General features: G+C 38.6%; 1 protein-coding gene across 2 annotated transcripts in view; it reads left to right on the forward strand.

Annotated features, from left to right (window-relative positions):
* The first annotated feature begins 653 nt into the window (after window positions 1-653).
* Window positions 654-25,564, forward strand: part of tet2 (tet methylcytosine dioxygenase 2) — a 29,417-nt gene continuing 4,506 nt past the window's right edge. Inside the window, exons 1-9 of one of the 2 annotated variants that reach the window (XM_084931512.1) lie at window positions 655-1,103; window positions 19,029-22,001; window positions 22,080-22,170; window positions 22,269-22,362; window positions 22,448-22,656; window positions 22,971-23,121; window positions 23,216-23,305; window positions 24,807-24,944; window positions 25,177-25,522. In XM_084931512.1, coding sequence (XP_084787638.1) covers window positions 19,073-22,001; window positions 22,080-22,170; window positions 22,269-22,362; window positions 22,448-22,656; window positions 22,971-23,121; window positions 23,216-23,305; window positions 24,807-24,944; window positions 25,177-25,522 — 4,048 coding nt within the window. In that variant the 5' untranslated portion in view covers window positions 655-1,103; window positions 19,029-19,072. Of the gene's footprint in view, window positions 1,104-19,028; window positions 22,171-22,268; window positions 22,363-22,447; window positions 22,657-22,970; window positions 23,122-23,215; window positions 23,306-24,806; window positions 24,945-25,176; window positions 25,523-25,564 lie in introns of both variants that reach the window. The other variant, XM_084931511.1, reaches the window with a different exon arrangement.

Below are 25,564 nucleotides of genomic sequence, written 5' to 3' on the forward strand. Positions count from 1 at the left end.
GAGATTACCTTTAGCAGTTTAACACCAAACAGACAAACATACACACATGCAAGTTGCGACTACCTTTCAGAATCCTATGACAAAAACAGCAGTTGAAGTATTAATATTTGCCACCTTCCTAACACTTCTAACTTGTGTTAACTCAGCAACATTCCACGGCTGAATTTCTCTTTTAAATCACCCTGATCCCCTTTCCCTCTCACACTGCACTCTCTTTTTTCAGGCCCACGTGGTGTGTGTCAACAGGAGGTGGGTCTTGGCAGACACATGAAGCAAAGTATGCTGCCCGCAGACTTGTCTTACAAGTCACTCTAAAAATGAACCAGTGGGCAGGCTAGAATGAATTTCCAACAGCAGTTGGAAATTCATTGCTCAACCGGTTGGACTCCATAACTGGCCACATGTTGTTGTTTCTGCAGTGTTCTCAAAAAGGGAGTGCTCTTACACTTGAGGGAAATTTCTGAAAGCTGTGACAGAAAAAGAAAGAGATAAACTGAAAAAGGGAGGGAAAAAACCCCTTAGTCACTTGGCTTCCTGTCTGAAAAAAAAAAGGAAGTGGGTGGAGACATTTTCTACACTGCCACAGTCAGATAGCTGAAACCAGTGCAATATTCAACAGAAAAGTATACTCTGTCTCAAACCCAGAATCCGGATCCACTCCAGTTCTTCGGGGCAATCCTAGTGTTCACTATTGTGTACGGCTGAGGAAAGAAGAAAAAGGAGGGAGCATAGGGGGGAAGGAAATCTGCCTCTTTGTGTGGGAAGGTCTCAGCAAGAAGGCGATTTTGTAATTATTTGAGGTAGACACCAAAGCAAGGCTCTTCCTCCTGACCTCCAAACAGCATCGTGTCCAATTTCTGTACCTCTGCTGCCTTACGGGAGTCACATATGAGTGTGCTTCTGAGGCTGCCAAACAGCGACACCCGGGCTTCTCCTGATGATGAGAGCCGACGTCAGACTGGTTTCCATGAATATTGATGTGGAGGATAGTCTGTTTCATAGAAGAACAGAAGGAGGCAAGATGGCTGCCTTTAGGATTTGTTAAAGAGGAGATCCAGACGGTTTGTTGGAATTTCTACAAAGTGGAGGGACGTGAAAGGCAGGTGAGAACTGGCTCGGCACCTTAATAATCCGTTTAGCCCTTTCCCCCCTGTAACCTTGTGTGTGTTTTTGGTGGTATTTAGTCAGATGAAGTACAGCAGATGCCCCACATCGTAAAAAGCAAGAGCCAACATAATAAGGGGGGGATATGAGATAAAGCTACTCCAACATGGCTGACAAATTCTTTCTTTTTTTGTGCCAGCTAAAACTGAAAGACAGCAGTTGTGTTTTCCTGTGTGTGCTTCTTGCTGCATTTGAATACATTATAGAAAACAGTGGACTTGTTCAGGAGTTAGTTTTTTTTAAAGCATAATTTAAATGCCTGTGTGACACTACCTTTACTATTCAACCCTGGCTTTTTCCTAAACACATTAAAAATGTATTCGATATGTAATATAACACAAACGTTTTTGTATAAGTGACTTCCTATTTGTCAAAACACATTTGCAGCATTTATGTGTTATTGACAACTATTACAAAATCATAATTATGATTATATTGTCTCTTTTTTTTTTTTTTTTAATTAAATCTGGATTCAGATTTAGGTAGCTATCCACTTTGGTTTCCCCAATCCTTACTCACTGATGTATATGTGCATTTTTATTCTGTTCAGCCTTCAGTAGGAGAGTAAAAGTCCAACCTAAGCATGTCCAGTAGTAAGTGCACAGAGTCTGCACGGCAGCAGAGCTGAAATAGCTTCTGGCTTTGTGTATATGAATCAGCTTTCATTGCTTTCACCACTGAATGACGAGCAGACACAAAGGCAAATCCCAAGGAGAAGCAAAGGAGAATAGAATTGTGGTGGCAGAGCGTAGTGTAGGTGGACAAGGTCAGAAAGCTATGAAGGAAATGAAATTCAATCCAACTGCACCATTAAGTGGGCGAACAAGACTGGTAATTCTGGAGATTTCCCTTACTTCCTTTAGAAGTTGACACTAAACACAAGGTTGTTATCAGGGAGCAACAACAAACATCAATTCTAAAAAACTGACCAACTTGGTGACTTTGCAAGACTATTTTGTCTATTTTAATGCATTACAAGGAGTAAGCTGTCACAGCTAACAGGGTGTTGTAGGTTTTGGATATAGCTGCTGACATAAAGATTATTGACAACACAATGCAGATTGTGCCTGTGACTTTCAGGGTGTATGAAATGTCATTATTTTAAAGGAATTGAAATAAAAAACAGCTATGTTGCCTTGTATGAATCGCAAATTAACAGAAGTACAATAACAGAATGATAGCAGTAACACGATCATGTATAAATCCTCATAGTTTTAAATACATGTAAATTGAGCTTTATTATAGGACGCCATGTCTCCTATTAATTATCGAATGCATAATTATTTGTTGTTTCTGCTTGTGTATGTGAATTCACCTAAGATTAACATCTGAATGGCTCATTAGTATAACAAAAATATTTCGGAGGCTTCCATGCTAGGCTTGTGTATTGCGCTAACTGCAGTCGTCAGATAGCCATGTGGCCTCAGGGTACAAATTAAACAAAAGCAAGATGGAGACTAATGACTGACATTTAATTTGGCATCACACTTTAACAAGGCTATCTGAAGAACTTGTGCTTTGGTTTTTATCTTTAAATCAACACGAAAGTTTTCAGACACTGACTATTAGTGATCCATAAGGGCAAGATTAAAAGAGGTTAAATAGATAGTGAAGCTCCTTGTCAAATTACTAAAGACATTTACTAAGTTTTGGTTACAAAGTAGTAGTTTTTTTCCTTTGATTGTCGATGCAGGCCATGCAGCTCCTGCACTGTGGTACAACTTTTAAAAACATATCTGGTGCTAGTAGAAGAGGATACTATTTAAGTCACAGAGTCGTTGCTAAAGTTTAAAACCAGCCGTAGTGGTATACACCTCTTGCGCAATACCATGCCTGTGTTTTGACACGATGAGCACGGCCACTGGCTGTGTAGCATCAACAAAAGTTCTTAAGCAAGCGTGCTCTCTGTAGCATACATAAAGAATGTTGTGACTGCATGAGATCAGGTGAGCCAAGCCTTTGTGTGTGTAAGTGTGTACGGTGATCCCATTGCCCCACATAAACTAACAGACTGCAGATAATGCTTAGTGTGTCATTTGAAATACCAGACATTGTACTTTGATGAACAGAAATGAACCCAGCTCATTTCTTGCTATGAGAGTGCACTATTAATCTCAGTTGTCTGATGTTATAACTTGTGGCTATATCTGCACTTAGTTCACTTTCCATTTTGTTTTTATTCCGTTTGCAATTCCGGCGCTCAGACCACCATACAAAAATATCATTTATGTCTGGTATGTATATCTTTTCTAGTCATCTGCTGTGTGTGACTGAATTTCAAGCTATTGCCATGTTCAATAACTTGCAATGGAGTGTTTATATACGCAAATGTAAAATGCATAAGCCGCTATTGAAATGTATAAAATAAAAATACCACCTTTGTGGATATACAGGGGTTGTGTCAGCTTTATGCAACTGACCCTTCAAGTTTTCAAACTAAAACTGGGTCAGCAAGCTTTCACAACATCCAAGAATGTGCACTAGTGTGGATGCTAAGTATAACAAAAACAATGTGGATCTATCCCATGTTTCTCTTTCTGTTCAGCTGGACTGTGCAAAGGATTTATATGTGCTAATCCTGACCTGCACAACTAATGCTACATAATAACAGAAATAAAAAACAACCACCATCTAATAGTTTTGCAGTTTTATATTTCTCTGCATTGCTGCTGTTACATCAGCAGCTGAAAAGGCATGAACGCATTAATAGGGCTACAGGGGGCTGAGTGGGGGAAGGGCCATATAGATCAATCACATGCACATAGCTTCTCTCATCTATCCACACCTACAGATAAAGCCTCACGGGTGGACTGCTAGTTCGTCATGGTCTTAAGTTCCCTTTATGTCACTCCTGGGGCAAACACAATATCACCTTTGGGAAGAATGTCCAGTTGCCATAGCATTCCACAACAATGCTGTCTACTTAAAATACTCAAGCCTTTACCCAAGCCCTCACCTCTGACCCTGCCCTATCCAACCCATGTATTATTTTTCCAACCAGGAGCCATTTCACAAATGACACAGAACAGGTCCAGTGGCAGGCTAGACATTTTAGATTGCACTACACCTGGCTGGCCATAGCTCAGCTGCTTTCCTAAGACAAAATGGCGAGATACTGAGTGTTGTATTGATTTCTGCAATATTGATTTCCCTTTTGTCTGCTGCTGGGGTTTTGTTTTCCTATAGAGAGCAAGGGAGCAGCAGCAAGCCACTATCAGATGCTTCAACAGTGGGATCACTCTGTGAGAACGCTGTCACTCATTTGAACATATCTTAATGTTCAAATGAGTGACAGTGCATTTACAGTTGGACGCAATTTATCATGAAGTGTGTTTTGACTTACTGCTGCAAAAATGTTCACATTGTTTTAGCATCAGTGAAACCTGTAGAGCTTTGCCATTTTTTTAGTATGGTGTTTGTTTTACTTTTACTATTGATTGAACATAAACTGCATTATGTAAGACAATGTCTATTAACTGAAGCCAGATCAAAAAAATATGTCACTAATAAGACCACCAAACCAGATGGCCCTAACTTGTTAAAGTAATTATGATCCGGTCTGAGATAAAAAAAAAAAGGAAAAAAAAGATATTCATAACCAACATATGCTATGAATATGACTCATAGCCTCCTACTACGAAGCGGTGCGCCGTTAGCCAAGTTGACGTTTAATTATCGATTGAGAGAGATAAGACTGCGTTTGAGTGGCACAGGGCCGGAGAGAGGGTTGCTGGCCCTGTGAGCGTATATCGATGTCAGGGTTTACCTCAGGGGTGAGACAGAGAGGGCAGGGACTCAAAAGCTTCCTCCACGTGAACACGCACATGGCCATTCTGTTTACAAACACTATCCCGGCATTCCGCAGCGAGGAAGGCAAGTGAGATGTTATGTAACCACCCCTAAGCGAATAGCATCTCTTCCCGCTTCTCGCCAGGCCGCTCCTCCTACGCTTGGATGATCTTCTTAAATACTGTTGTCGCTGGTTGCGCTGACAGAAGTTAAGAATAGAAAAAGAAATTCAAAAGTCACTTCAGTCACTGTCGGTGTCTTTGCCTGAGACTGTGGCGAGACTGTGAGCAGGTCTTTTTCTTTGTGCCATTCTACATTGCTCTCGTGCAATTCTAATAGCATCAAGTCCGGAGACTAAAGAGGCCTTAAACGTGCCGTAAGCTTTTTTTGTGATTACAGCTTTCAAAACCATCACATGGGCGCAGATACCGTGGAGGACACAGTGTAGTCCACAGTAATGTCTCCATTGCACAGTCCTGCATGCTTAATTGGATTATTCATTAAATATTTCCTGGATACATTCATTAATCAATTTAGAGCACCAAGTTGCAATGTAGTACTTAGCATTTTTGTTACTATTATTAGCAAGAGAAGCCTAGCAATTCCCTTTAAACATGCACATGGCATCTCTTAATGCTTGACATGAAAATCTTCGCAGATAAAAGCAAAACCAGGAAACAATAACTCCTGAAAATGATGGGGAAAACTTGATAAACCATATGCATACATACTTTAATCATCCACACTAGTGGCCAATTTATAATCACCAATTAATGGAAAATCCAGGTCTTTGGCCTGTGTGAAATTGGGAAAACCAACACACCACTATACCACCACTCAGATTCCCCATCATTGCTCACTTCCAGTTAAATGAAATCAACCAAAAAGTGGAGGTTTAATTCAGAATTATTTATTGGAAAAGAATTTGCCTTTCAAATTGCATCTTTTGTTTTTTTTTATAATTTTATTTTTTAAAGGTTAACAATAATATCTAAAAAGTGCTGAAACTATCAAAATCTGCAAAGCTTTCTCATTATAGCACAATCTAAAGGAGGTCCAAAATGGTTAAAACAGTTGCTTTTGATTACTACTTGCCCTCTTCTAAAATGGATGTTAGATATGAACCATTTTACTGCTGCGAGCTGTCACTATAAAGGCCCCCTGTGGTCTACACAAGAAGCATAAAAGTAGACAGCTGGCCAAGACTGCTATTAAAAGTGTAACCCTACCAGAGGCTTTGAGTGACATCACTAACCAGTTCTGGGGAGTTAGAGTGGCTGTGGCTTAATATTAGGTTTCCTAAGTGGAATGTACAATTGCAGCAGTTGGAATCTTTCTGAGCCATAGTGCTCAGTGATAACTGAACTGGGCTTCATCCACTTGTTTATGATAGGAAAGGTTGAAAATATGACTTCAACTCTTGTCCTGAAAGAATACAAACTCTTGCCTACAAAAAAATTGCAGTGTTTAAGTAATGGACTGCCATAATTTAATGAAATGTTTATGAAAACACTGAAACAATACACTGTTTACAGAGGCTATACTTAGCAATTCATTCTTGAGGTGTGGGATGACATATATGATTCATACAACCCATACTCCATACACAAAAATATTCCTCTCAGAAGGATTTGTGATTCCCATTCAATGAGTCACGTGCCTCCTACTGAGTGAAGGTAAAGAAGGAGCTTAGAAAACAGCGGCTTAGGTCAGGCTGCTTAGAAACCAATGAGGGATCATCTCAAAAGCTTTCCAGAAAACTAGAGAGCATGTAGAAATGTTTCTCAGGCAAAATGACTGTTAACCCTCCAGTGATATATTTTTGGCTACACATTTATTAAAGTAAAACGAAAGAACCTGTTGCCAAACTTGCCTTAGTTTGTCATGACAAAGAAAAGAAAAGAAAACACAAACTTCAATGAAACCGAAATTTGCACTGATATCCACTTACGATCCCTTTGCCCCCGTGTTTGTGTGGCATACTTTCCCTCCAATAATAATTCTGCATTTTGCTCTGTTTACTGTCCACCTCCGCTTCCTGTTCATCCACAAGCTGGTCTGGATTTGAATACTGCAAACAGTCTAGAAGCCTTCTAGGCTTTATGGATCATGCTAAATTATAGTGGATATGAATTTTAAAAAATTAAGCAGGAAAGTCACTTAGTAGTTAACATTTGCAACTTTTTACAAAAAATTGCTATATATTAATAAAATCAAAGTTTAATGATTTTTATATCATTTAAATCTATGAAACTAGAAATAGTGGTAAGATGCCATAATAGATAGCAAAACTGATGAATGGGTTTAAAGAAAATTTTCAGAAATGTTGGGATAGGGGAAGCAAATGACTTCATAGAGAAAAGAAACCATGAATGCTAAATGGTAGATAGGTTCCAGAGAAGCGCATTGCATGATCCAAAATCTGTCTTTTTTCAAAGAAGGCTTTTGTTGTTTTAACAAGAAAATGCTAAACCATGTTCTGCACATATTAAACCAGCATGGTTAAAAGAGTAAACGTGTCTAGGAGCTAAACTGACCAGCTTGCAAGTCCAGAGTAATCATTGGTCAAATGTGAACAGTTGTTCTCCCTAGTTTCTAAACACTTATAGTATTGCTACTTTTTTGTCATTTCATCATTTAAAGTAAGCATTTATTTTTGAAAAACAATATAGAATTTCTCAATTCTAAGATTAGATGATTCTAAACTTCAAACATCATGAATAATTTCACTTTAACATAATTTGGTATTTCCATTTTAAACAACATATCTAAACTTGACCTTTAAATGTGCTGATTGACACAGATACAAATGTAGGCCTCTGAATATGTGGCACAGTTGAATTACTGGCAGGATCAACCCATAAAGAACACGTGTGCACCACGGCAATGCAACCTATTCTGCAGTCAGCCATGCTAGGGTAATGGTTAGCCCAGATGGGCTTTGAAGCGCTCATAGGACGTTGCCGTGGCTACCATGCACTCAGAAATTAACTTTTGCTCTCTGTGCAGTTCATCAAGTTAGTCAGATATATTGACTGTTGCATAGACAAAGGGCTGGAGAGAGAAAATAGAGACAAGCCCTCTGGAAGGAAGAGTGTAGCACTGTGAGGGGTTGGGCGCAGGTCAGTGGGTTTGTATGCTCAGAAGCCAATGTCTTCAATGTCCATGTGATCCAGCTTGATGGCAAAAAAGATTTAGACACTATGTGTCAGCCTCAGAGCCCAGCAAGGATTCTTTGTAGCACACGTGGTGACTAAACTGGAAAAATAAAGGCTAAAAAAGTTTTTGGAGTGACATCTGGCATCAAGTTCAACTGCAACTTTAAGGATTGACTGCTCTGGGGGAAATATTCAATGCTGAGGTCAAGGTAAACAACATCAAAGACAATGTCTTAGTGAAACGTTGTTGGAGGGAAGGCTGTGGGTGAACAGATTTGGTCTGAATGAATACAGACTCTTGTATAAAAAAGCATGCAGCTTTTAAGGAAAATATTGTGACACTTGCTATTGGTGGCCACAAATAACACAAGGCTGCCATAAAACAATACAGTGTTTGCAATGGCTATACTTGTTAATTCATTCTTGAGGTGTGAGAGATAATTTACATGATCTGTGACCTTATTGTCTATTATTATGGGCAGTTGATCATTTGGTTAATACTGAATCAACCCAGTAGCTAAAAATTGATACAGTGCACTTTGAAAATATTCAGAGGAAGAACAGTGAAGGATGACCAAGAATCTCATTGTTACTCTGACTGAGCGCCACTGTGTGAAAATGGAAAAAACTTATAGCAATCCAACTGACTCTGTGGGCATGAATACTGAATATCTGCGCTTTTTTGCTGAGTCATTGGTGACAAAATTCTCATGAAATCCAACTTGAAATTTCAGTTGATGTTGCTCTCAGACTTGGAGAAACAAGATTGTATGGCCTGATGAACAGATTCAAGTTTTTCCAGCTCAGTCAGACACCTCACTTGAATCAAATGAAGTATACCTGTAGAGAACTAGAATCTCTCTCTACTGACAGTACCCATTAAACCTTCATGACCTTCACAGATCTGAAAAGAAAGAATTCCCCAAATGGTGCAAAGTTTGTTGCATCTTACTCAAAAACACTCAAGACTGTAACTGCTGCCAATCACACCTTAACAAAGTGTTTAGAAAAGGGTCTAAATAAAATCTAACTCAAATACATACACATATTAAAAAATGTCCGGACTACAATTACATTTGAAGCAAAATTAACAACAGTAAAAATAGTTTACTCAGGTCTAATGTGAGTCAAATGGAAGACAAAAGTAAAACATGCCCACACAATGTTTTGCATGTGTTTGTCATATTCCCAGAATACCAGCTGAACTGGTTGTATCAGAAATGTTCAAAGATGGGGTTTAACACCTTCAACAAACAAGCTGAGTTACTCATGACACTGTCAACCTCAAGAAACAAATCATCAGCTACTCCTCAGACTTAACCCACAATTAGACCCAGTAAAAGAATTACAAATAATAATATCTATTAAATGCTTTGGGTCTAATATAAGGGGGAACACAGTTTCTCTGGAAAAAGAGTCAAGACATAAAACCTCACCCATCAGCAAAAAAAAAAAAAAAAAAAAATTCAAAAAAATGAGTGTTTGAATTGGTCTTGAATTAGCAGTGAGAGTGATTATAATTATGAATGGCCATGCAGATGATATCCATTAATCTTTTCCCTCCCTAAGTTTGTATTTTTCCCTTGGGGAGAAGTTAACTGAATAGGTATTGTACATCGTTCCGGTTTTACTTGTCTAACCATTTGCATATATTCCAGCTAGATGATTTCGGGCTCATCTAAAGTAAATGATGTGCCTAAGTAGTGTCAGGTAGTGTACATATTTAAATAAATAATACATAATGTTTGCCCTTTGCCAAAAACAGTGAATTTAAAAACTGACTGACATTCCCTTCAAGTGTGTGTTCAGGTTTTTAAATATTTAGATATTAAGATATAGCGTTTATGGCTTTGCTGTTCAATTAGCATTCACTGGAAGTCTACTATCTTGCATCAATTACAGTCATCAGTTTCAGCATGATTAACCATCTCATGAATGCTGCATGCTACACACTTACTTTTCATTTGTTTTTGTTTGCTTGTTTTTGCATATGTCTATGACATTTCTGCAGAACAAATATAACCTGATTTGTCCTGTGTATATCTGTACTATATAGCATACATTAGATTAGAGGACTGGTTTGCTACATGAACTGAATGTAGGAAACAACATCTTACAGTTCAAAAGAATTACACTAAGTTTGATTAGTTTAAATTTTACTCTCTCAAATAAAACTATAGTTAGGTAGTTATGTTTAAATATAACCAAAAAAGGCAACGAGACAATAAGCTGTGACAGCACAAAGACTGCATTAGGAATCTCCACAAGTATGCCACATCTGCCTTGCATTAGACATCAAGAACAATGTAGATCGTACAGATCCCTTCTTCATATGGATGGGGAGGAGGCTCTCTGGCCAAGAAATTACAAACAGAAGTTTATGCCATCTATGTGTCTGATTTGATCTAATAATCTTGGCTTAAGATTCCGTTAAAAAAACAAAAGGATTATGCTTTTATTTACATGTCTTTGCATTTATGCATCGATGTAAATTCCCCATCAAAGTGAACTTTAGAAAAGTGTAACGTAGAGACAGTTTTGTGTCATATTTAAAGGTAAGCGTGTCATATGTGAGCATGAGTAATTTATTCATCATGAATGATCCCCTCGATAACCGGATTCTACCTCCACTGTTGCCCTGGTTGTGGTTAGCTACTCAGGGGTGAGAAACCGAGAATTAAAAAAAAAACAAAAAACAAAAAAAACAGATCTCTCACTCCAGGATGCCATGTGATACAGTCATCCGTACATCACAATTTTGTCATTAGGCCATATACAGTATCAACAGGTAAATGCTGTGCTGAGGAAAAAAGAAAATAGACCTGAAGTTGTACCATTCAAAGTCAGTTGCTACCCCCATGCAGCAAAGCCTTGCAGCAACCTTTGTTGTCATTAATGGAACCAATATGTGTCCCATCAGCAACTCACAGCCTCAAGCCTCTGCATTCCTGGTAATAACCTTCACATGTATCTGCATCTGCTCTATAACCAGCTCAAAAGATCACCCTTAACAGAAACTTTCTATCTGCCAAACATTAGACAGATGCATTAACAGAAAAGACTTTCTAAAGGTCCATTCTCTACACCAACCTATAACAGTGCTACATTCTAACAACTCAAATGTACTTAGTGTGTAGTGTGGTGTAAATGTGCTTATTTGTATGTGAACACAAACAACGTTATCGTAACAGGCTAAGTAACAGGCCAGTACCTCACAGTCTATAAAGAGACCAAAGTGTGTAACAAAAGGTGGTTTTAGGTATTGGTTTCAGCTGTGTCGAAATCAGGAAACTGAAATATGGCAACAAAGGTCCGACAAGTACACGAGGTTTACTTTTATCTAGGTTTTCGACCCTAATTTTACTTTCCTGTTTAAAATGTTTAGATAGGTTTGTGTCCCATCTGAGTGTAGATGCCAGTTTCGTTAAGCTCCCTTCATGTGTAGCAACAAGATAGAAGCACTGAAAACATTAAAATGCCTTCTGACTGCAGATGCAGGGGGGCCCTTTGTTTCTTATTAAAAAAAAGTGTCATATGTTGTTCAGACTGATAGAAAGAATGAGAGGGACAAAGCATAAATCACCGTGGGATGTGCATTGTACACGCTGTGTGAGCAAGCCATGTGGCATAAATCACAAGTGTGAGATGCCTGATAAAGAGACTCTGGGGTGCAATACAAGAACATAACATAACATCTGTCCTATTGCGCCTGATGAACATTTGACCATCGTTAACAACACATGCTTGAGGGACAATACCTCACATTGTGCCTTATGAATTGATGTGTGTCTTCTGGTTTTCTACACTTTCCAGTCCATCACAGTTTATCTGTAAAAAGATTTTCTCTGAGGGAGTCAACTCCTTTTGTTGATAAGAGTTTCCTTGTGTTTGCCCATTTATTGATGGGGTATTAAAAAGTAGACCCAAAATAACCCATAACAAATAATAATAAGATTGAGAGTATGATATTTCTGCAAAAACTTTAGTAACCCTAGATGAATTTCAAACTTGGAGTTGAAAAAAAAAGATTGTTTGCATATTAGAGGAAAATAACTGCTTGTTTACATTGTCAGCTGGAATGCTAAGTTGCTAGAGGTCGTTGGGTTTGTAGAACAGCAAGTTCGGCTCTATATTTACATCAGGGATTTGATCGCTGTAGAATGCAAGTCATCTGACCTAATTACCCCGGTAAAGCGTTGCTAAGGATGAGATTTCACTCACGGTTGAGCTGCCTATAGTCTGACCCATCTAACTGGCAGCACTCTGATCAAATAACATTAAATGTAAGTAACATTTATCATCATGCTACCATGCAGTTTTTTTTGCAGGGAAATCTCATGTTTCTGCAATTATGTGGAAATAATTTGAGTTAAACCATCCACCTAAAAGATATGCATAAGAGGAAACTAAATATTTTAATGGCTGGCTGTCCTGTGCAATGATATAGGCATAAATTGCTATAACATATACAATATTTCAGAGTCATTATTATATACAGCTGTTAGAAGTTTCAAAAATACTTCAGACATTCTTCAAAATATGTTGTCACACATTCTCATATGCAGCAAAACTGAAGTCAAGTCCAGTTAGCCAAAGTCATCTTATACACACAATGAAAAAATTGGATTTCAATTTGCATGCTATCATTGCTTTCAAATGTTTTAAAATCTACTCAGTATCAATACTTGTGGCTAAAAGAAGAGGAAGCAACATTGCAATAGTGAAGCAATGGTTCAGTTAGAAGATATTACAATTTAAAAAAAGAAAAATCATATCTTTCCTTTTTACGAGACAGTTCACAGAGCATGTAGGGTTTCTCTTTATTACACAGTCAGAAAGTGTATAGTCTTTAGCCTGGGTGCATGCTCAAGGTTCTTATCTTTTAAAGCAGGAAATTACAAATGCACTCTTTTCAACAAAGAAAAGGAAATGTGCACTTGAGATTATGGCTTATTCTTGGGACTATTCTACAAAAGTGTGGTGTGGCTTGGCAAGCATGTATTTGATTTACAGGTCTGCTACACATCTTGCTTTCTTTAACAGCAAGGCTCCTTAGCATTGCTGCCTAGGTCTAAAGCTTAAAGCGCAGAGACCTGAGTCTTCCAGCAGCTGTCGTTGGAGGTGAATGTCACATATGGCTGCCAAGTCACGCCAAACAAACCCCATCTACTATGGCAGTTCTCATATTTCACTCGCTCACTCTGGGAATAACAAAAACACAGTGGAAGTCGAGTGTATTTAACACTGTTGCACTTGTGCTATGAAGACAAAGCAATGTGTTACAGACTGCATATTCCCTACACACATAATTTAATGCAAAAAAGAGAGATCATTTGTCATGTTGACTGACAGACTAAAATTACACTCTCCTTAGCAAACCAAGACCCTATATTTTTAAAGAAAAATATTGATTGTTCAGGCTACTGATAAGGCTCCACTCCAACTGTGCAACAGCCACCCTCTTGTGTAAACTGCGTCCATTGTTTTGCAACACTAGTCCCACTGTGTCCATAAGTCCACTCTTGTCTATGGGCTTCAAAGCAATTTACAACTTGCCATCTATTAATGGCAGCAAATGCATAGTTGCATAGGTAATAACTATGTACAACGGCTGTTCTTAACTGTACTAGTTCGATGGCAGGGAGCAGATGAATGGCAGACATAAGTAAAGATGAACCTGAAGCGTAATTACAGGGCAGAGGTAAGGCTGTGGCAGACAAAAAGAAACCAAATGACAGTAAATAGGAACAAAGAAAATGACAACAAAGGTCTGTTGGGTATTCAGTTCCAGCCATGTAAGCTGAGTCATATCATAAACTGAAACAGAGTGCTCATTCCCTGGTGGACATTAGCTATAAGAAAGAAAACCAAAATAGATCAAAGCATTATAACTCCCAGCAGGCATCCACACTAAAGTCACCGCAAAGCTATGCCTCAGCTTAGTTTAGTGCTCTACGTCCGGACCAAAAATAGATCTTTCCATAAATCACATCTAACAAATAGTTAACAGGATGAAGCCAACACTTCAAATCTGCTAAAGCACTCTGGAGAAACAGGGTCTACAACTTTGCATGGATGTTATGTGTGTTTTTTATGTTTGTACGAAAGATAGACGCACACACAGCTGGGATCTCTGGCTTTGTTCTGGGTTTGCAAAGATTTTTTTGTTACCAGTGTGGGTGTATCCTACTGTGACAAGCTGCTTGGCTCAACTTGGTCGGTTGTAAACCCTGGAGTGTCCCGCAGGAATAGAGCCGCACTGTAAGCGGCTTTGAGCCAGTGTTCAACTCTTGACTTTGTTACTGATTTACAGACTGTTGTGAGACCCAGAAAAACAAAGTAGTAGTCACAAGGGGTCAGGGGGTTCCCGTCATTTGTCTGCCTCACAGAGACATCTTTTAAAAATCAAGTTTTAAAATATGATTTTTATTTAAAAGAGTTAAAAATACCAGTGCAATAGTAATTCAAGTACAAATCCAGAGAGAAATACTTCTGTTTTTTTTTTTTTTTAAAAGAAAGTGTTACATTGTTACTCATTCAAACAGAGATTGTTAAGTAGGCAGTAACTTAAGGCAGTACTCTCCGTACTTTTCAGAGATCATTATCATCTCTCATCTTTTGAGTCTTGTTTTGTTTTTTTGTAGCAAACTGCACAGTAAAAAACAGATCCAAACAAGAATTTGTAAGATTACCAGATGAGCTGCTATGGATGAGAAAATTGAAATGCTGCATAAATGAAAATGCCTTCCAGATGCAGAGACCTACTGCCATTCATCATAAACAGCCAAGCTTATTGCTCTTACTGTCCTCATTTGTCAAAATAACAATACTTTGGTTTTAATACCTATGACATAATCCTAAATGGGTTCAGTGTCATTTCTGATCAGAGTTATTTTTATAGAAAGCATTCTGCCTTAGTCATAGACCAGTAGGAAAAAAACAAAAAACAAATGCCACAGTAGGAACTTAATACAAGAAGAGTCAGTACATCTTTCATGACTAATTTTTTTTTCCAGTACTTCTGTTTATTTATGATGATAAACTCTGTCAACCACAGTATTAAAACTGCCAGTTGGACAAAAAATTCTCAATAAACTCACTTGGCCAAACAGTTTTCTTCTAAATATTCTTCCGTGACATGTTAGCATGCTAGAATAGTCCACCGTTTTGCTAGCAGTGAGCCATCTTGTCAGTCAGTATTTTTATTTTATAGTGTCACTTAAAATGTCATCTTTTCAACACCCTTTTTTCTTTTTTGTGTGTATAAAGTCTGCAGAGGTTTTCACAGTACCTCTGAATTACACTGATAACCCCTGTGCTGAGCCTGGAGCACTTACCTGTCTATGGTCATGCCACTGCACCTCTGGCTGGTGTTACTGTAGCTTGTTCTATACCTCACAAGAACTGCTGTAATTGTGTTGCCTAAGATTTTTGCCTGTTCTCTTACTCTGCTTGTAAATTTCCCAGTTAACATCAATGTGATGTTAACAGATCAATTCATAACCACATTCATCCAAGTGAGTTAACTGGAGATCACAAATTTAAGTGTCAAAGGTTTTGCAAGATTTATCTCACTGACCACAGATTCATCTCAATATATCACACGGAAGTTTCTACTTTGGAGTTGCATATTTCAGTATAGCCATTATAAAGATCATGATATTGATTGCTCGTAAAGGTCTGCAATTTAAATCACTTATTGTTTCCACTCGTGGTACATAAGTGGCAAAAGCTTGTGATTTCAGTTGTTTCGTTTCCTTTTTTTTTTTTTTTTTTAACTGTCGACTGGGTGTTGAAACCTTGCAAAATGGCAAACGTAAATTTCAATGAAGTTCTAAAAAATCTTCAAAAAATTATACATAAAATAATCAAAGTTGTCAAAAAGACACCTTTGAGGTTCATCTCCCTAGCTGTGCCGGGAGCTTTCTTTGCTTTTAGTGTGTTGCTTCCCCTTTCCACCTGCTAACCAGCCACTGGCAGCTCTGTTGTGACAACAGTGGAATCTTTTAGGAACCTTGTAATAGCCTTGCTTGTTAGTAGGAGGTTTAACACTCTAAATTTGGCAGTCTGGAGGGCTGCTAATGTCTTGGAAGAGTGATTGATAGAAGATCATTATGATAACCAGCTTCTCCAGACTAAGCTTGGCCTGGCAGTTTCCTATCATCTTGGTCCAAATGAGTGGGCCACATGTAATTTTTTTTCTTCATTCTTGATCTATTTAGTTTTTAACTATTTACGAATTGAGGAACTTTTTAAAAAAGGTAGTCACATTTTTTTTTCTTGAAACATGAAAAAGTTTTTCACCCAAAACTTTCTTAAGCTGTTACCACAGGAACTTGATTTTAAAGCCTTAAAAGAATATACACCAGACAGAGTGTCATTATGTATGATTGGATATATTAAATATTTTACTAAAATGACACAAATTTAAGATATTTGCCTAAATTACTGAGCCTTGCATGTGTTTATGTGAACGACAGAGGTTTTCCTTCTAAATTTAATGAGCTTCAAAGTTTATAAAGCTGTGGACATAAGTTCTTTGAATGACAACAGCTGTTCTGTAGCTCTAACAGGTTCCAGATGTTATAATTGTGCCCAATGATGGAGTATAATTATAGTACCTCTCCTATTTAGCATTTTTTTCCTTTCCTGCTTCCCCAGACATCAGTCAATACCTATAGTGAACCTCATAGTTGGTTTACAATAACAAGACTGCTTTTGTGTGAATCTAAAGCTGGATACAATTATGTTAGTATGGTATTATTATAACATTTTAAGATAGCCATAGCAACTGGCATCTGTTGTGACATTTACTTATTTTAAGTGTATTATGTGTTTATATGTTGTAAGTGAATAGTTTACATTTCTAAGTCTTGAAAATCTAAAACAATTTTAACTTCATTAGATCGGTGCTGTCCTGTTGAAGATATTGTCTCACACCCGGCATTGGCAACTAGCATTCTTCACCCTGATTGTAGATATTCAGAAAAAGACAACTGGGTAACAAGACAACTCAGTGTCAGTCATTGATCACTTCAGTTATTCTCCTTTATCCAGTTTTACTTTAATACTGAATTAGGGCCCCTCTTGGTGCTCAAAAAAATTCCTTTGGCATCTGCAAAAGAGTTTCTAATAATTATGATGGATTAGACTGCAGTTCATTGTACCTGTGCACTGCAATGGTTTTGTAGATGCTGTAGATGTGACATGCATTAATAATTAAGAGCAGCAGACAAAAATCAATGTTCAGCTCGAATCACTTTTGCTTGCTGCTAAACCCTCTACTTCATATTATTGATATATTAATATTAACATAGTTTTATACATAGGTATAATTCTCTAGAATTTAAATTAAACTTAGAAAAGAACAAAACTCTGACTGCCTGTCTATTGGAACTGAACTGTGATTGTATTTAACATAAACATTTTACAAACATGGTGTCTAAAGGGATACATAGACTGGATGGCATCATCCTCGTTTTCACCAACACTGACAGGAATCTTGACCAGGATATATCCTTTACTGCTTACACTAAACAAATATCTCTCATCTTCATAACTAGAAACTGAAATGGGAGACATACTGAAAGTGATACTGAAAAATTAGTTAATGCATTTGTCACTTGTAGACTGGACTATTGTAATTTAACAGGCACCATGAAAAGCCTGCAGTTGATCCAAGACATGGCAACAAAAGCACGAACAATGACTAGAAAGAGAGCTTATAGGCTGATAGGTGTGCATTAATAGGCAAGCCTGCACTTAAAATGTCACAGAACAACTGATCAAGTACTTTCAAGACACTTTTCGTTGACATGATCAGTTCAAAAATGTAACTCACAGTCTAACAGAGGGAGGTGAAGTCTATGAAAGGTCCTGCTGTCATCTGATAAACATTCAGTACCCAGCTTAAATACATTACACTATGTGCTATATTCAAAAATAGGCCTCTAATTTAAGAGTACTTAGTAACACTAACAGTTTGTTAGCAGTGTAAATGTGAGTCATAAAAATATTTAAATAAATATGGGTGGCGTTAAAGGACTGAAATGAAAAGACTTTACACAAAGGTTTACACAAAAACATAATAATGAGGCTACACTTAAAAATCAATCTGGTGCTCTTGGGTAAATCAATTTTTGCCTCATTTGTTTAGGATGCAGAAATAAAAGGTATCGAACTATATATAGGGCAAATGCATATTACACTATCTCTACACCAGCAGTCCCCAACTCCCAGGCCATGGACCGGTACCGGTCCGTGAGTCGTTTGGTACCAGGCCGCGAGAGTTGAGGCTCGGGTGTGAAATTTATGGTTTTCAGGGTTTTCATCGTTAACCCTTTTCCCATGTTTTAGTTGTGTTATTTTGAAAGAAATATTTATGCGTTACCATAGAGACCAGAGAGCATTAAGGGGCAGAGAGGAGGATGTTACTCTCAAAGTTGTTGGCACATTTCAAGAGGATGCTGCTAATAAATTTACACAATGACACAATGAATTTGCGTTTATTATTATATTTACAAAATACCAAAGTTTTTGTCTTGGTCGTATCATTTTATTTTGTTGTATTTATCCACAACACCTTAAAGGCCGGTCCGTGAAAATATTGTCTGACATTAAACCGGTCCGTGGCGCAAAAAAGTTTGGGGAACGCTGCTCTACACCACCCAGCCATTTTTGTCCTTTTAGTATTAGCATGGATGCATTTTCTTTCACAATGCATTACAACTGTTGACACATCCCTGACCTAACCTTGACCTGTATTTCTAATGGATAGGTGCACGATCAAATTTTGCTGAGGACTAATCATTTTAACACAATAGTTTTATGACTGTTTGCAAAAGACAAAAAATCTTATTTAAAAAAATATGTTTATATTTAAATCATTTCAATAGCAATTTCCTTCCTGTCTTTCAGGACGGACAGAGGGCAGCCTTGTGTATGGACTCTGAGCAGGCCAGATGGAAACAGAAGAGAAGAGACATGAGAAGGAAGAAAGTTTGATATTAGAGCAATTTGGCACATCTCACAACATCCCTCATAAACTCCAGAATGGAGGCCAGTTTTCAGAGGGAAATTCTCTGCAGATCACTGGGGATAAAAACTGGAACCATTATAAACCCAGCACTGATGCCAACACTTTAAAAAGGCACAGGGAGAACTGCAACAACCCTGCTTCAGAACAAGGGTTGCTGGATCAAGGATCCTACATCATGAATGGAGAACTGATGAATGGAGAGTTAAAGCATGCACTTACTGAACAGTCCTTATTGGTCCATCAGTCCAAGAAAACAAAAATTGATTCTGAGATTAAAGGAAAGGATGACATAAGTTCAGATTTATTGGAAAAGTTTCCTGAACTGACAACAACAAATGCATTTGGATGCAATTCCCAAACGTCAGATATTAAGTTCGATAGCAGGAACTGCAATTTTCGTAACAGAGATATTTTCTGTGTGCCACGAAATAAACAAGTTCCAAATGGTGCTGTATCATCTCCCTCAACCATAGAAAGCACCCCAGGTGATTTGTTAGAGAAAACTTTGTCTCAGTATTATCCTGAGCAAGTCTCAATTGCACCACAAACATCTGGGTCACAATTAGATGCTGTCAATAATTCACTGCCTGATAAACTGTCCAGTGAAGGTGCTCAACTTCCCCCTATGACCTCAGGATTGCCCAATTCAGCACAGATGCCTGGCTCACAGCAACAGCAGGCTCAGGCATCTGGAAATACTGAAGGAGGCAACAATTATAACTCTGTCAACTATGTACTAAATGGATACTCCAATAATTTTGGAGCAGACGACCAGCAGACACAACAACATCAGCAGTCAACACCATCTTATTCTGGTGAGGAACTGGCTCTGGGACAGCTGTCAGGCATGATCCTGTCTACAAATAATGCCAAAATCCCACAACAGCATCCAAATGGTGCGCAGTGTTATCAGGATGACACACGTCATCAAGGCATATATGTAAAAGCCCACCAGGAGTTTAACGGCAGTTCCTTTCCAAACTGCAATAGTTCCCTACAGCCAGCAGAGGCAGAATACGAGTCCTTTCCCAGTTCTGGGACACAGAAACTGGGGCAAGGTGAGGAAAACACATCTAGTCAGCATCTGCAGCATGGCACTGATAGGGATCGCCACTATGGGATTCAAACCCAGAACTTTCAAGAAAATGCTGTAAACCCACTTAGAGCTGAGAGTCAGGGACCCATGGGATCCAGACTCCAACAGTTACACCACACTGGTATAGAAAACGGGATGGAAAACATGTCTCAGCAGAGAGCCAATTTATCTTGTTCTACCCCTAACCAGAGAGGCTGGAGAGAACTGAATTCTTCACATTCCCAACAGCCACCAACAAGTGGCCCATCATCTCAGGCACAAGAGCAGGATCTGTGGAGGAACTTCTCTACTAAGTCTATGTCAGAACAGCAGACAGCTAACCCCCCGGATCATGGCCAGATGTTTGAGCCAAACCCAACGCAAAGATTTCAGACACAGAGGGTTTTCTCTGATGGCAGCCAGGGGTCTAACTTCCAGAAGAAACAGCAGGATTATCTGCCAATGCAAACTAATTGTGCTTCAGCTCAGCACAACACTGCCTCTGAGTGGCAGCAATCAAATTCTGAAGGAGCTCAAATGCAGCAGTCTTTAGCCCAGAAAATGCCAGAGCAGCAAAACTTCACTCAAAATCAACAAGTTGACAGTCGCTACCACTCCCAGATGCAGTCAGAGCGCTTATGTGAGGACAATGACCTCCAGGAAATATTGTCACCTGGGTTTTTGGCAACACAGCAACAACAGCACTGTCAGCTCCAACGGCCAATGTCCCAGCCACCACAATTCGAAGCGCAGCAACTAAAGTCTCCCAGTTACAGACCTCACAGTCAGCCTCAGCCAGGTCAGCAGCTCCTTCAATCCAATCAGCCTTTTGGAAATGGTCCTGCTCAATCCAGTAACCAACACGTCCAGCAAAATGACCATGCAACATTTAGTAATATTAACACAGTAGAGATGTCACAACATCAAAGGCAGTATCCACCAAACTCAGGCAGCACTAACCTCAAGCAATTTCAACCACAGCAGCCTAAAAGCCACTGCCACCAGCCCAACCACGTGGACTTTCCCCCAAACTCCACACAGTCACAACCTCATTTACCACAAGGTGCTTTAAGCCAACAGGTCACAAAACAAATGTATCCCAAAGCTGAACAGCAGCTGAAGACATCTTGCACTCAGTTCCAAAGGGGACCTCAACTACCTCTGGGACCGGCAGGTCCCCACGTAGACTTTCAGAGGCATGCAGCCCTACGTATGCACCTGTTACAAAAGCAAGAACGCCAGGGCTCTCCTCAAACCCCTCAGAACTCTAGTGACCCTAAACATATCCAGAGAGCTGTGAAAATGGAAAATGGACCCAGATTTGAAATATCTGGGTTACAGAACCAGGAGCATCAGATACACATGCAAGAGGCAGGTAGAATACAAATTAAGCAGGAAAACCAACAATCTCTGTGTGAGCAAAGTAAGAAGCAGGCAAGTATCATAGCCTCTATGGAACAAAGCCTGAGACAATACCAGCTTTCACCTGTGTTTGAGAAAAAATCCATTGTCATCAATGCATTGAATAAAGTCAAAGTAGAATCTTCTGGGCCTGTCACAATCCTGTCAACCAAAACCGATGTGAATGGAGTAGAATCATCAGCACTTGCCTCATCCACTGAAGTTCTTAAAAAAACACCTGATTCCACCCCTAAGAAGGAACAACTTCTACAAAGTTTTGTGGATTCTCCTGTGAAGCTATTGAATACCCCTATAAAGAATCTTTTAGACACCCCAATGAAAACACAGTATGATATTGCATCCTGCCACTGTGTTGGTAAGTCTCTTAAGTTCAGCCTAAAACAGGATGGACCAGTTGTATTGTATATATTAATATGTTTTGCTTTATGCCTAGAACAAATCAGTGAGAAGGATGAAGGCCCATACTACACTCATTTGGGGGCAGCACCAAGCATTGCTGGCATACGGGAAATGATGGAAAAAAGGTTAACAAAAAATCTGAAGTGGAATAATATGACTGTTACATAGCTACAGTGTACAGTTTTACCTGTGTTAATTTAATTGCTTTTATTCTGCTTTAAAGGTCTGGCCTAACAGGGCGCGCCATCAGAATTGAGAAAGTAATATACACCGGGAAGGAAGGAAAAAGTACACAAGGATGCCCCATAGCCAAATGGGTACAAATATTTTTTCTATACTCCCCCTGAGACTTCCCTTAAATATCTCTGTGTGCATATATTCCCATACTTTTCATCATTTCAGGTGATTCGTCGATCCGGTGTAGAAGAAAAGCTATTGGTTTTGGTGCGGGAACGCCCTGGCCACAGATGTGCAACAACCTGCATCATTGTTGTAATTCTAGTTTGGGAAGGGATTCTGCCAAGTCTAGCTGACCGCCTCTACCTCGAGCTAAGTGAAACTCTAACAAAACATGGAACCCTCACCCAGAGACGCTGTGCTCTCAATGAGGAGTAAGTGACACCACTGTGTAAATCACATTTAGCCACTCAGACTTTATCTAATATTTGCTATCACATATTTATATAATATAAAAACTGTATCTTAAGGATCTCCTTGCCAGCGCCAAAATATTCCACCATTCTCTAAACCAAACAGTTTTCAGTTTGTTTGTTTTTTGCGTCCATGGAAAATATAGTTAATGCCTTTGCTTTTATGTATTTCTGTTCATTACTTTTTGGTTTTTTGCTTCAAGTCCAGTTCCCCCTTTGATCATGAGATTATCATTCTGACTATCACAGTCCTAATTTTTGCTCTGCCCTTGCAGGAGGACATGTGCATGCCAGGGATTAGATCCTGAAGCCTGTGGAGCATCATTCTCCTTTGGCTGTTCCTGGAGCATGTACTACAATGGCTGCAAGTTTGCCCGGAGCAAAGTCCCAAGAAAATTCAAGTTACTTGGAGATGATGTGAAGGAGGTACTTTTTGAAGTTTAAAATATTAATCACATTGTGTTTACCTTGATTAAGCTGACATGCAATTCATCTTAATGGCTTACATTTTTCCATTTAGGAAGAGAGAGTGGAGAGCAACTTTCAAAATCTGGCAACTTTACTGGCTCCCTTGTATAAAACTATGGCACCTGAAGCTTATGGAAACCAGGTGAATATCTGGACATATTTTTCTTTCTTTCTTTCTTTCTTTCTTTCTTTCTTAAACTAAAATACAGTTTCTTATTACCTTGTAAAACCTAAACCAATTAACATTTACATACTGCACATATATTTATATGTGGCTAATGCAAATTGCAAACAGGGAAGTATTTGGAGAATTTTATCCACTGGAGGGGATTTTAAATCAAAGAATCAAGATGTGAAGGCTTTCCACTTTAATTCTGGGAGTTTCTTAAAAATGACACTGCAACTTTTTCAAAATTACAGCCATTTTGGTACAGTGCTTTATTCTCTAAAGCTCAAAAGTACGAAAAAAAAAGCCCAACTACATATTTTTTTTAATAAAATCTATTGCTTTCAATGACAGCCTAAAGTCAACTCTTTTATCACATCTAGATTGTTTGATTTAAGATCAGTGTTTGTGGTGTACAGAGGCAAAGAAAACCTGTGTCCTTGTCCAAATTTTTATAGACCTTTCTTACAGGAAAGCTGTATATTACTGTTAAGCAGCCAAGATTCAATCTTGTTCTCTGGCATGTATGAAAATGCTAGATCAATGGAACAAAGGAAAAAAAAAAATCTAAGTCAGTGCATTCTCTGTTGATGCACAGATGAAAGAAGCCTAAATCATAAAATAAATCACTAATCGCTAAAATCATCAAATACTAAATTAGTAAAACAATGACTGGTTGCTTAATTAAAACAATACTGACTGTGATGCAACTTCTTTTGTAAAAGATATGAAAAAAACAGAAAAACAACTCTTCCTCAGTGAATTGAGAATGGCAAAATAGGAAGTAGACTCTTTAAATATAAACAGTCAGTTACGCAGAGAGAAATATAGTAGCATAAAACCATTCATTGCAAACACTGATATATATTTATGGTATGTGAAAAAAAGTGATCAACTTAGAGAATTTATCCATCTGCATATTAGTGCACGTGTTTCCATTAGACAGCCTGTACAGGCCTGAATACTTGAGCTACAGACGTAGGGTATCCAGTGGCTCTGCTATGCTGCAAGTGCATAACTTAGGTCTGTTTATCACTGTAAACAGTCACTGTAAAGTGAGTGGGTTACTAAAACCTAAGAGGCAATACGAGTGAAGATCTTTATCCTGATGGAACATTTCTATCTCGATGGTGTCATTTCTTCTATAATGAAAATGTCCTCATTTATAGGGTAAGAGAAATCACTAAATGTAAAATGATGTGCACCATAAATTATACTTTTATAGTCAGCTGATCTCGGCCTAGTTGAACACCCATGGAAAATCCGAGGGGAATCATGTGGTCTATATCAAAACATAAAATAAAGGAACTGTAAAAATTGTCTTTGTGTAAACAGTTTTGAAGAATTGTCATAAGTGATTTATGCTACCCTGGTAGACCACCTTATGTTGGCTTATCATTTTGTTGTTTTTTGTAGTGACCTTCACAAACTTTTAGGCAGCTTATTTAAATTAACTTCTTTTTGTCCCTGAACACAGGTGGAACATGAACATAGGGCTTTGGATTGCCGTCTTGGGCTCAAGGATGGCCGTCCTTTCTCTGGGGTTACTGCTTGTATGGATTTCTGTGCCCATGCTCATAGAGACCTCCACAACATGCAGGGTGGCAGCACTGTGGTAAGGATAAAAAAGGGAAACACATTTTTCTAAGTACTTTAGAAAAATGCAGGTTGAATAAATTTGCATAAATTCAACCTGCGCGTCAAGCTACTCTGCCACAACACCTCATCAAAGCAAAACTTCAGATATGGCGGATATATAAATAACAAGTTATTTATGTTATGTTATCACTGCTACACCCCCAACAAAAGCCATTTAATTCAGATAGTAATTCTTTTATTTTTTTCAGGTGTGTACATTAACGAGGGAGGATAACAGAGGGATTGGAAAGATTCCAGAGGATGAGCAGCTTCATGTTTTACCTCTTTATAAAGCTTCCAACACTGATGAATTTGGAAGTGAGGAAGGTCAACAAGAAAAAATAAAGTCAGGGGCTATCCAAGTTCTCAGTGTTTTCCGCCGCCAGGTGCGCATGCTTGCAGAGCCTGCTAAATCTTGCCGACAAAAAAAGCTGGATGCTAAGAAAGCAGCTGCCAACAAGAATGCCATTCTGGAAAGCTCCAATGATAAAGGAGAGAAGGCCAAATCAAAAGCTGGCACTTTTGAGAATTCTACTCAGAGCAATCCAATGGCAGGTAGGGTAACAAATTATTTTCTCTTCATAGGTATCCCTTGAT

Source organism: Perissodus microlepis, chromosome 6, assembly GCF_051167445.1.
Source record: "Perissodus microlepis isolate ML-2025 ecotype Zambia chromosome 6, ASM5116744v1, whole genome shotgun sequence".
NCBI classification, from domain to species: domain Eukaryota; kingdom Metazoa; phylum Chordata; class Actinopteri; order Cichliformes; family Cichlidae; genus Perissodus; species Perissodus microlepis.